The 12243-nt window shown below is 39.5% G+C and overlaps 1 protein-coding gene and 1 non-coding gene across 2 annotated transcripts; one reads left to right on the forward strand and one right to left on the reverse strand.

The window, feature by feature from the left end:
• Positions 1-267: 267 nt before the first annotated feature.
• On the reverse strand, positions 268-374 carry LOC111896219 (small nucleolar RNA R71). Its single transcript, XR_002851833.1, has one exon. It is a non-coding gene; the product is annotated as a small nucleolar RNA R71 (small nucleolar RNA).
• Positions 375-1400: 1026 nt separating this feature from the next.
• Positions 1401-1841, forward strand: LOC111896174 (uncharacterized). The gene has a single exon (XM_023892192.1). The coding sequence runs from the start codon at positions 1401-1403 to the stop codon at positions 1839-1841; it is 441 nt and encodes a 146-aa protein (XP_023747960.1).
• Positions 1842-12243: the final 10402 nt, after the last annotated feature.

Below are 12243 nucleotides of genomic sequence, written 5' to 3' on the forward strand. Positions count from 1 at the left end.
CACATACTTGCTTAATTGAAAGACATACCATTCCATGGGAAAGACCACGAGGACGCTTACAAGCACATTGACGAGGTCAATGAAATCGCCGACTTCTTCAACATACCAACCATACCTAGCGAGACAGTTTTGCTAAGAATGTTCCTCGTTACTCTTAAGGGTGCAACAAAAGATTAGCTGAAGGCACTCTCACCACGCACAATAAAAACATGGGCACAAATGCGTGAAGAGTTCATTCAACAATTTTGCCCACCATATAAGGTTTCCAAGTTGAAGAAGGCTACTGCAAATTTCGAGCAACAAGCGGGAGAATCTTTATATGAGGCATGGGAGCATTACAAGGGATTGCTTAGAAACTGTCCTCAAAATGATCTAAACATCCAACAAGAAGTAGTAATCTTTTATGATGGGGTAAACGTAACGACTAGGCAACTCCTTTATTCTCAAGGGCCACTCACAAAGAAAGCACCAAACGTAATCAAGGAGCTAATCGAGGAGTTTTCCAAACATTAAAGAGAATATCATAACCCTCGACAAGATGTAACTAGAGGAATCGTGAATTTTGCTTTAGATGACATGGCGGCGGTCTTAGCAATGTTTCATAACATGGGTGGAAGGATGACAAAAATGGATCAAACAAACCATGCTATACGAGTGGGGTGTGAAAACTGTAACGGGCCACTTTTAACCAAAGATTGTGATTTTGATGAAAATGGAAACTGAAAGGCCCAAGCTTGCTATTTGAGCGGTGATCGTTATGAAAAAGACTGGAGAAAGCCCAAAAAGAAGTGGTTACCTTATGATGAGTATAAGAAAGCCAACGAAGAGAAATATGAAAAAAAGGAAGAGGCTTTTACTCAAAAGAGGAATCGGCTCCCGAAAAGAAACCCAATATCGAGACAACAGTTGCTCGTTTTGCTGTCTCATCAGAAAAGAGACACGAAGAAACCGAAGCAATATTTAGAAATCAGCAAGTTCGAATCAAGAACGTTGAGCAACAAATCCGGCAACTATCAAAGCAATTTAACGAAAGATTACCGAGCACACTTCCAGGAACACCGAACAAAATCCAAGAGGAGCTCACATCCAGGCCATTACAACAAGAAGTGGAAAAATTGTTACCCATATGACTCAAATTAATAGAAATAACTCGTATGATGAGCAGGAAGGGAGAGAAGCAAGTCAAGAAAAGACACTGAATAGTCACCATGACGTGGTGAAGACACCACGACGTGGCGAGCACCTGAAAACAAAACTGATAAACCCGTTAAGCCATACCGCCCACCACTGCCCTTTCCAGTAGAGCAAGACAAGATAAAAATGCTGAAGACTACCATAAATTCCTAGAGCACATCAAATCCCTTCAAATCAACATCCCGTTCATTGAAGCCTTAGCTCAAATGCCAGAGTATGCAAAGTTCCTTAAGGATCTCCTAACAAATCGAAAGAAGATATGGGAGGTGTCTAGAGTAGTACTAAATGAAACTTGCTCATCTGCTAATGTGAACATGCTACCAAAGAAGATGGGTGATTCAGGTAGTTTAACACTTCCATGCCAATTCAAGAATCTAGCCACAAGCCATGCTCTAGCCGATTCGGGAGCAAGTGTTAACTTGATGCCATATTCATTCTTCAAGAAACTTGACCTCCCAGAACCAATACCAATCCACATGGACATTCACTTAGCCAATAAAATGGTGACCTTTCCAAGAGGAATTTGTGCAGATTTATTAGTTAAAATTGACAAGTTTGTTTTTCCCATAGATTTCATTGTTCTAGACATGGAGGAAGACGAACAAGTACCAATTATTATTGAAAGGCCCTTTTTGAGCACTGCCTGAGCCTTAGTAGACATAAGAGAATTTAAACTCAATCTTCGAGTTGGAGAAGATGCTGTAACTTTTAGGGTTAATAGAGAAATAAAACATTCTAGAATAAGTGATGACATGGCTTTTTCGGTAGATGTGTTCGATGAAATTTTGGAGAAAGAGCTTGGAGGATGGAAGGAAATGGAAACTAAGGGTTACATGGTTCTACAAGAAGGTGATTTTGATGTTAAACATGAGTTACAAGAACTAGAGAAGCTACTTGAAGAGAGTGAGTACAATGAATTGAAAAAAGCAATTGAAGACCCACCATGACGTGGTAATAACACCACGCCATGGCAATCTGAATTTACTCGATATGATGAAAAATATTATAGCACCACAATGTGGTAAGATGCCCACGTCGTGGTCATTGAACAAAAACCAAAATTCGAATTAAAAGATTTGCCCGAACATCTGGAGTACGCATTCTTGGAAGAAAATGATCAAAAGCCAGTCATCGTAGCAGTTAATCTCACACAAAAATAAAAGGAAATCCTAGTTGAAGTACTCAAGAAACAAAAGAATGCCATCACATGGAAGATTACTGATATCAAGGGCATTAGTCCCTCAGACTGTTCACTTAAAATCAATTTAGAAGAAAGAGCTAAACCAAACATTGTAACGTCTAAATAATTAAGACTAAAAGTTTCAATTTTAAATTAATGAAACCATCAACCAACAAAATATCATGAAAACCATAGAAAATTAGAGTATAACAAATAACATCCAAAAACATCGGATTCATGTAACATGAAGAACAATGTGGTGTGTGCACTGCAATCATCACGGGCTCTTCCCCTTCGAACCAAACGTACTTGAAACATAAACTGAAAACTGTAAGTATAAAGCTTAGTGAGTTCCCCAAATATTTCATACCATATATAACAATAATATAATGGGCCCCGCCCATCATCAGGCTCCACCCGACATCGAGCCCCGCTCGGAACAGATCTGTTAGTCATTAGGCCCCGCATGGCGTCGAGCCTCCCCCGGTATACATACAAACATATAAACACATATAAAAATCACAAAGATAAATAGCATACAATATGATCATCAGGCCCTGCTCGGCATCTGGCCTCGCCCGATATACATATAAACATAACACATGCAAGAGTCACACATACAACTAGCATCCTAAACATAATAAATCATGGGCCAAAATTTGTTCCTTTAACCTGCTAAACACAGTAAGGAAACTCACCTCAAACTTCTAAATCTCTCAGATAAAATCTCAGTCTGCTAGTCTGGAAAAACCGAATGCTAACATCATTAATAATGCCCAATTAATAATTGGGTCTTAATCCAAAATCAATAGTTTAGTTCAGTTGTCCAACATCCAGGGTAAAAGACCATTTTACCCTTTTTCCTACTTGGCCCAAAATAAAGGCCCAACCTATTTGCTCCCTAAAGGCCCAATTTCCTACATGGCACCCAAAGCCTAATATGGCCCAATCTAGAAAAGCCTAAAGTCTAGAAATTATCCATGGGAGTTAAGGGGCAAAGCCCAAATGAAACAAAACCCAAAGACCCAAGCCTATAATTCCTTCAGCCCATCCTAGCATATGCTCGGCGTACCAGGCTCGTATGCCCTGCGTACGCGATCAATGCTGAAATGGGTTCGCAGACAGTACGCTCAATGTACCCAGGAGTACACAACGTGAGTAGGATCTTTAAGTTTCATAGAGGGCTGCTATTGCCTCTCCTTCACAAACCCGATTCCGATGGTTATGGTTACAACAATAGTGAACCTTCCGGGTCTTGACTAGGAGGCTCTGCAAAAACGAATCTTTGGTGTTCTTCCGGCAGATGAAAACCAACTAGCCAACCAGAAAAAAGGCTTCTGTCCTCAGAACTCAAGCTGGTTCTATTCCGGAAAAGAAGCAAAGCCGGGGACCTAGGTGGGAGGAACTGACTTGACTCGTCAAATTTCGGTACTTAGTCATTCTACTGACAAAGAGAGGGCACCAAATGCCTAAACAAGACGAGAACCAACTATATGCTTAACACAAACTTTCTGGTCCTCCCTCTAGCACACAGGGATCAGCCCTACGCACTGGGGACGAAGCGTAGAGTTCATCAGAACCAATACCACTGCATTGCGCTCGAACAGTGGAGCGGCCGCCGGCCGTTCCATGAACAGATATAGATTCATTCTTCGTACCTGGTCCAGCCTCACAACCCTTCGTGGGTCGGTAAGAAGTCAGTCTTTTTTGGTAAGACGAAATTTTACAAAGAAAAGAGAGTGGTCGCCCCAGCCAACTCTTTTCGTAATGGATGATCCTCAAAACCATAATATGTTGATATACGGCGTAGATCTGGATGATTGATGGAAGAAACACCAAACATATCCCAAACTTCTCGCTCCCACCAACCGGCTGATGGAAATGGACTGACTACTGGGGATATTTATGTTACTTCGTCTGCACTGGTTTGTACACGAATGCGTAAGTTATACCGAGTAATCAGTAAATTATAGACCACTTCAAATCTTCGTTTTCAAGAGGGGTGATCAACTCCGCAAATATCGATCGAAACTTGAACCCTTGTATAGGTATGCAATTTAAGAAAGCACAACAATTGAAATGGGCAGTCTATATTGGTATCAGAGTTATTCCCATGTTCCGATCTTTCCATTTTTTACCCATTTCTTGGGTAAAGTCTCCCAACTATATTTGAAAATGAATTGGTTATCCATAAAGATAAAGAAATCTTTCCTGTAGTTCCACTTCTTGCTCTAAAAATTAGGAAAGACTGCCACATACTGACCTGATCCCAACCCTTTGGCCAAATGACTTAATCAATTCAGAACTTATTATCCAATCCACAAGATATCATCATATTAAGGTCCTAACCCATAAAGCTGAAGGATTTATGCCTTTGCATTGCTAAAATCACCCCAAGGTCCATTTCTAGCATCTTAGCTCCATGAAATGAGACATCAACTTTTCATGGTTGCACAAAACCCATCAAGGTGATATTTTTATGCATTAGGGACCTCTAAAATGTCAAGATCTAAAGGCAAAGCTCTTGGAGTAACCTTTACTCACAAGGACAAATCAAAAGGGACTAAAATAAGCCATAAATCACCCCAAACTAGTGTTAGATAAGGTGTCTAAGTCCATAACTATATTTGGTATGTACTTGACCCGACCCGGTATGGTCCATTTGGGTTGAATGGTATCATGCACTTGGATAGACTAAATGAGAGAAATAACACTTGTGGTTTATTAATATATTATAAGTTCTAATATATTAATAGTATTATTTAATTAGTATTGATCAAGAATTAATTAAGTGATCAAAAGATGACTAATTAAATATATGGGTTGATTATGTAAATCATCCATAACATGTATAGTGGGCTAAAGGCTCCATGGATTATCAAGTTGGGCTAAGGTCCATAGGATGCTCCATGGATGCTCCATGGGAGTTACAAACCCATGGGTCATGGAAATGAAGAGTCATGTCACATTAGGGTTTACATGGTGTAACCCTAGATGTGACACACTATATAAAGAACATGTTGTCATCCAAAATCGGCCACACTAAGAAAAAAAGAGGGCTAGGCCGATTTTACAAGTGTTACATATTCTCTCAAAGTTATTCCCAAGCATTTGGTGTTGTGTGAAACATTTGAGGCATCACACTTGGGGTGCTAGGCTCTCAAGGTTTTCAAGGAATCAAATCAACTACAAGGTATCTAATTCTAGCCATCTTTTATGTTAAAAGTTCCCCATGTATGCTAGATTGGATTATGAACCTTGGAAATCATATTTTGCATGTATTTTAGACAAACATAAATCCAAGGTTTTCTAGGGTTGCATGTACACTTAGGGGTGTTAGAATGCTCATAACCCATCAGTGGTATCAGAGCCTAGGCTTGTTTGTTAATACTTGATGCAAAATTGTGTAAAAAATCGAATTTTTGAGCTGTCTGCACAGGAGACTCGATGATTCCATGGGGGGACTCGACAAGTCCAAGTGAAACTGCATCCAACTCGGCGAGTCAGTTTGTGCACTCTACGAGTTGGCCAGGCAGAGTGCAAAATTTCGATTTTTGCTGCTGGAAATGGACTAGAAACATTACCCTAAACTGTTTTGGTGTTGTAAAACTTGTTTTAGATGGTGTAATGGTTGTTCTAATCCATTTACAATGGCTAATATAAAAATTACATGATTATATGTGTTCATATGTTCTTGAAATTTTGATATGAATATTCATTTTCTTATGAGTTCTTGATAGATCATAGGAATTACTTGATTAATGCTTAATTCATGATCTTTATGTGTTTTAATGGAGTCCATAACTTGTCCTCAAGTTATGGATAACAAAAAGTCTCTTTGTTTTAAACCCATTAAAAGAACACATAAGTTACAAAATGAAGAGTCTTCATTTTAATAACTCATAAGTTATGAATTGATGAGTTTTGTTAAGTTACAAAACTTGCTCTCAAGTTTCGGAACATGTAAAGTTATCTTAATAAACTTTAGTTCCAACCCCTAGATTTTTAAAAGTTCAAAATCAACCCTTATACTTTATATATTTAAGTTAATATATATATATATATATATATATATATATATATATATATATATATATATATATATATATATATATATATATATGTATGTATGTATGTATGTATAAGAGCAAGTCGTCTTACCATTAGTAGGAATCATTCACGAAGCTGGTCTATAAGGGGGGGGGGGGGGGTATAAGGTTGCTGCCTATAAAATGGCAGCTTAATGGGTGTCCACTCTCACCCACAGCTTCCTTGATCGGTGGAGGGTCGTTAGCCGAACGGGTAGGATAAGGACTTATAAAATTCTCATTAAAAGTATGATGAATATTATAAAGTAACTAAATGTTTTATTAAATTCCCAATCTTAGTTACTTTAGGAAAATGTGAATAAGGTGCTAATCCATGAAATTACACTTTACACTTTGTTTAAGTCGTTAGTGGAGCGTGTGTGGTTAACCGGTACAATAACTTGGACTTAACAAGGTAGGTAAAGGGTGACTTAAGGTTTATTATAGGTCGGTGGAGTGCATGTGGTTAACCGGCACATCGATTGAGTGATAAACATTAAGGGTACCAAGTAATTTGCATGGTTACTTCACACCTCGTTTTGTGATCCTCGGTATCCCAGTCACAAAACTTGGAGGGCACACTCGAGATTGAAACATGCCTTTGAAAAGTTCATTGAATCTCAAAAGAATCTAGGAATTTCTAAGAACCAATTAAAACCTAATAATTTATATTTTGGTTTTTGGTGGAAATTGGTGAATCGTCATTCACCTACCTTTCAAATATGTTATAGCTTAGATTATGACATCCCTCTTCTAAGTTATGATATATTGTGATTGGATCCTAGCCTTAATATTACATTTGGGTGTTTTATTAAGGACTATCTCTATATCTAAACTAAACTTGTTCTCTTCTTTTTCAGATGTCTTCCAACAACACTGCTTTTGGCTCAATCCATAATGGCTCCTTTTCCCTCATGAACCTATGTGGGAGGGTAATCTTCGATGGTTCCCACTTGATGGTTTGGATCCGGAACATCAGGATGGTGACTCGCTACAAGGACAAGGAATATGTCCTCGATAAGGACCTAAAGGAGATCGATGAGTCCACTACTACTCCCCAGGAGATCGCTGACTTCCAGATTCATAAAAGAGATGCCACCAAAGTGGCATGCATCATGATGGCTACCATGACAGCTGAACTCCAGATGTCCTATGAGGACTACTACCCTTTTGAGATGCACCAAGATATGATGGAAAGATACCATCAGAGTGCTCGTAAAGAGCGGTATGAAATAATCTCCTCCATGATTACAACCGGGATGAAGGATGGAGAATCCGTCACGAGCCACATGCAGAAAATGCAAAGGTATGTGGATCGTTTGCTGAAGCTTAATGTGAACTTCCCTGAGGAGCTTGCAATAGATATTATTTTGCGCTCCTTACCCTCGTGTTATGATCAATTTCGCATGACATACCACATGAATAAGGAAGAATTCACACTCAAAAAACTTCAAGGACTCCTAAAGACCACAGAAACAAGTCTTAAAGTTAAGTCGGTTGTTAACACTCCTACTCCTACTCCAAACTCCGCCCCTGTCCTGGCAATCGGGAATGGTAGAGGGAAGAAGAGGAAGAGCCCTTCGAAGGGTACCAAGGGTAAATGCTTCTCTTCAAGTGGAACCAAGAAAGGTTTCGTCACTCCTTCTGACCCAAAAGAGGCTGAATGCTTCTATTGCTATGAAAAGTCGCATTGGAAGTGGAACTGCCCAAAGTACTAGCAAGATGTGAAGGATGGGAAAGTCAAACCCAACCATGAATGTATTTACACTATTCTATCTAATAACTCACCCTATTCTAACTCTTGGGTCCTTGATACCGGTTGTGGTATTCATATCTGTTCTGATTTGCAGGGAGTAAGAAGAAGTGAGAATGTGGTGCATGGAAAGATAAACTTGGTCATGGGGAATAGGAAAGCTTCACCTGTCACCAAGATTGGAGTTTATTATTTGTTGCTGAGTAGTGGGTTTACTCTAGATTTGAATAAATGTTGTTATTTGCCAGAAATGGCAAGAAATATTATTTCCTTTCATGCTTTGTACAAACAAGGGTTTACCTTTTCTTTTGAAAATGAAATTGGTGGAATAAATGCTTTCTTTAATAATGTTCTTTATTTTAAAGCATTACCGTGTGATGATGTGTATGAAGCTGTATCTGTTGTAGATAATCTAGGAAATAATGTGTTGTGCATTGACTCTTCTAGTAATAATAACTTGTATAAAGCATCATTATGACATTGTCATCTTGGACATGTGAGCAAGAAACGCATAGGCCAACTCCAAAAGGATGGAGTCTTGGAGTCATTTGACCTAAAGTCAGATGATAATTGTGAATCATGCTTACTTGGATAAATAACAAAGTCACCCTTCACTGGTTCTTGTGCTAGGAGTGAAGGTTTGTTGGATCTGGTACACAAAGATGTGTGTGGGCCCTTCAAATCTGCCACAAGCGATGCCAATCGTTATTATTTGACTTTTATTGATGATTATAGTAGATATGGATATGTCTATTTGAAACATTTAAAGAGTTTATACAGGAAGTCGAGAATCAATTGGGCAGGAACATTAAGATGCTTTGATCCGATCGTGGTGGTGAGTATCTTAGTATAGAGTTCCTCGACTATCTTAAGGAATGTGGGATTATCTCACAATTGACACCTCCCAGGACACCACAGTTGAATGGTGTGGCTGAGAGGTGCAATCGAACCTTGTTGGATATGGTTCGTTCCACGATGAGTCGAGCTTCGCTACCAATCTCATTTTGGGGGTATGCCTTAGAGACTGCCGCCCATATCCTTAATATGGTCCCTACTAAGAAAGTTGCGAAAACTCCTCATGAGATGTGGACTGGTAAAGTTCCCAAACTAGACCACATCAATATTTGGGGTTGCGAGGCTTTCGTGAGACATGAGACTCATGATAAGCTCGAACATCGAAGTGAGAGGTGTATTTTCATCGGCTACCCACAAAAATCTTTTGGTTACCTCTTCTACAAACCTAGTGACAATGTGGTCTTTATATCAAGGAGGGTTGTCTTTCAAGAGAGAGAGAGAGAGAGAGAGAGAGAGAGAGAGTTCATAAGCCAAGGAAACAGTGGAAGGCAAATTGACCTTGAAGAAATTCAAGAGTCAAGTGGTGAAGGAACTTCAAATCCTAGCACTCAACTTGAGGACGAAACTCCTGTTGAGCCAACTGACATGTATGTACCTCTGAGGCATTCCACAAGGGTTAGGAATGCACCTGAGCACTACAATGGTTTCCATATTAATGCGAAAGGTGAGACACTTATCAGTGATGAGAGACTGGTAAATCTGGATGAACCTAACAGCTACGCTGAAGCCATGGCAGGCCCCGAGTCTACTAAATGGAAAGAGGCAATGGACAGCGAAATACAGTCCATGTATGACAATCAAGTTTGGAACTTGGATGACAATGTACCAGGTCGTAAGACAGTTGGGTGCAAATGGATCTTCGAGAAAAAGACCGACATGGATGGTAATGTACACACTTATAAGGAGCGACTGGTTGCAAAAGGCTTTTCTTAAACTCCGGGTGTTGATTATGATGAGACCTTTTCACCACTTGCAAAGATTAAGTCTATTAGGATTATGTTAGCCATCGCTACATTTCATGATTATGAAATATGGCAAATGGATGTCAAACCCGCCTTCCTTAATGGAAGCTTAGCTGAAGTTGTTTACATGTGTCAACCAGAGGGTTTTGTCAATATAGAGTACCCTAATAGAGTGTGTAAGCTTGAGAAATCCATTTATGGATTGAAACATGCACCTCGTAGAGGGAATCTTTGCTTCGATGAGAAAGTCAAAGAGTTTGGATTTTCGAGGAGTGAAGATGAATCTTGTGTCTATGTCAAGGCTAGTGGGAGTATAGTTAGCTTTTTGGTACTGTATGTGGATGACATAGTACTCATAGGAAATGTGATCCCAACCTTGCAAGAAGTGTAGTCCTGGCTTAGGAAGTGTTTCTCTATGAAAGACTTAGGAGAAGCTGCCTATATTCTAGGGATAAGGATTCTGAGAGACTGGAGTAAAAGACTAATTGGACTTTGTCAGAGTACCTACTTGGATAAGGTGCTGAAGAGGTTCAGCATGCAAGATTCCAAGAAAGGAGAGTTACCCATCCAAAGTAATGCTAGACTGAGTAAAACTCAGAGCCCGAGTACTGAGGCGGAGATAGCAAAAATGAGTCGAGTACCTTATGCTTTTGCAGTAGGCTCGATCATGTATGTTATGACCTGCACTTGTCCTGATGTGGCCTTTCCCCTGAGCATGGTCAGCAGATATCAGGGGAACCCTGGTAAGGCTCATTGGATTATGGTAAAGAATATCCTCAAGTACCTACGCAGGACTTAGGACTGGGTCCTTACCCTCAGTAGGAGTGATGACTTGAGAGTTGTAGGGTATAGTGATGCTAGCTTTCAGACTGATAGGGATAATTTCCGCTCTCAATCGGGATGGGTATTTACCTTAAATGGAGGAGCAATCACTTGGAAGAGTTCCAAGCAGGAGACAGTGGCTAATTCAACTTGCGAATCAGAGTATATAGTTGCAAGCGAGGCAGCAAAGGAGGCGATATGACTGAAGAGCTTCATTGGAGACCTTGGAGTTGTACCAGCTATAAAGGAGCCAATGGAAATTTTCTGTGATAGTGAAAGTGCAGTTGCCTTAGCCAAGGAACCAAGGGATCACGGGAGATCCATACACATCGATAGAAAATACCATTTCATCAGACGTCGAATAGAAGAAGGACTCCTCGTGAAAAAGAGGGTATCATCGGATGAGAATCCAGCAGATCCCCTCACGAAGGGACTGAGTCGGGTTAAGCATCTCCAGCATGCTCGGAGCATCGGGCTGAAGGATGATATTAGTTTTAGTAGTTAGATAATTTTGAAATTTGTAAAGTGTAATTGACATTTGATGATGAATAAAACTTGTGTTTATTTATGAGTAAAGTGTTGCTATCTTTTGTCAATCATTTACTATATTTCTTTTGTATGTTTTGACTTCCAGAATAATTATGTTTGGTATATCATATTATTCGAACTCTCCACAGTCGGTCATATGTTGGAAGTAGGTATGAATCAAGACTGTCATGAGTTGGTTGCAGAGGTCTAAGTTGTTGGACATGGCTAGAACACTCAAGAGTGATCATAAGTTCTGAGCATTGGATTCAACCCACGCTCACTGGTATCACTTCATGGAATTTATCTCGAGTGTTCATGATACGGTAACATCATATAAGTCTTCAAACCTAGAGATATGACTTGTTGTCTATGAGTTGGTTATGCATTGATCGTAAGAAACTGCATTGGTAACTCGTTGTTATAAAATGTACTTTTGTGTGTGATTCAACAAGTAGTAGAATAAGCATATGAGTCGAAGTTTATCTATTACTTCTTGGATTAGAAGCGATATTTGGGCCCCTCGATGATTTTGTTTTGACCTATGTACCAGGCCCGTTCAGAACCGAATTGATGTGTTCAATTTAGTTCTATGTCAAACAAATCGGAAATCGAGAAACAAACTGCTGGACAATAAGTAAGACATTGTTAAATGGCGTATCATCATCTTCTCAATTCCAAGAGACCTTGAAAGTGCTACGATTGCTGATCGGTTCCTGAAGTCATACTTGCAGTTATAGTTATTAGTAGGGGTGAGCAAAAAACCGCACTGCAACTAAAATTAACCGCAAAACCGCATAAAACGCAACCGCAATAAAAACCAATGGTAAGGTTTTTTGTTTTTCAAAAACCGCAAATTTGCGG

The sequence above is a fragment of the Lactuca sativa genome, chromosome 8 (genome assembly GCF_002870075.4).
Source record: "Lactuca sativa cultivar Salinas chromosome 8, Lsat_Salinas_v11, whole genome shotgun sequence".
Lineage (NCBI taxonomy): Eukaryota > Viridiplantae > Streptophyta > Magnoliopsida > Asterales > Asteraceae > Lactuca > Lactuca sativa.

Coding starts and splice junctions, on each gene's coding strand:
- LOC111896174 (XM_023892192.1), top strand. CDS start 1,401: ATGCCAGAGTATGCAAAGTTCCTTAAGGATCTCCTAACAAATCGAAAG.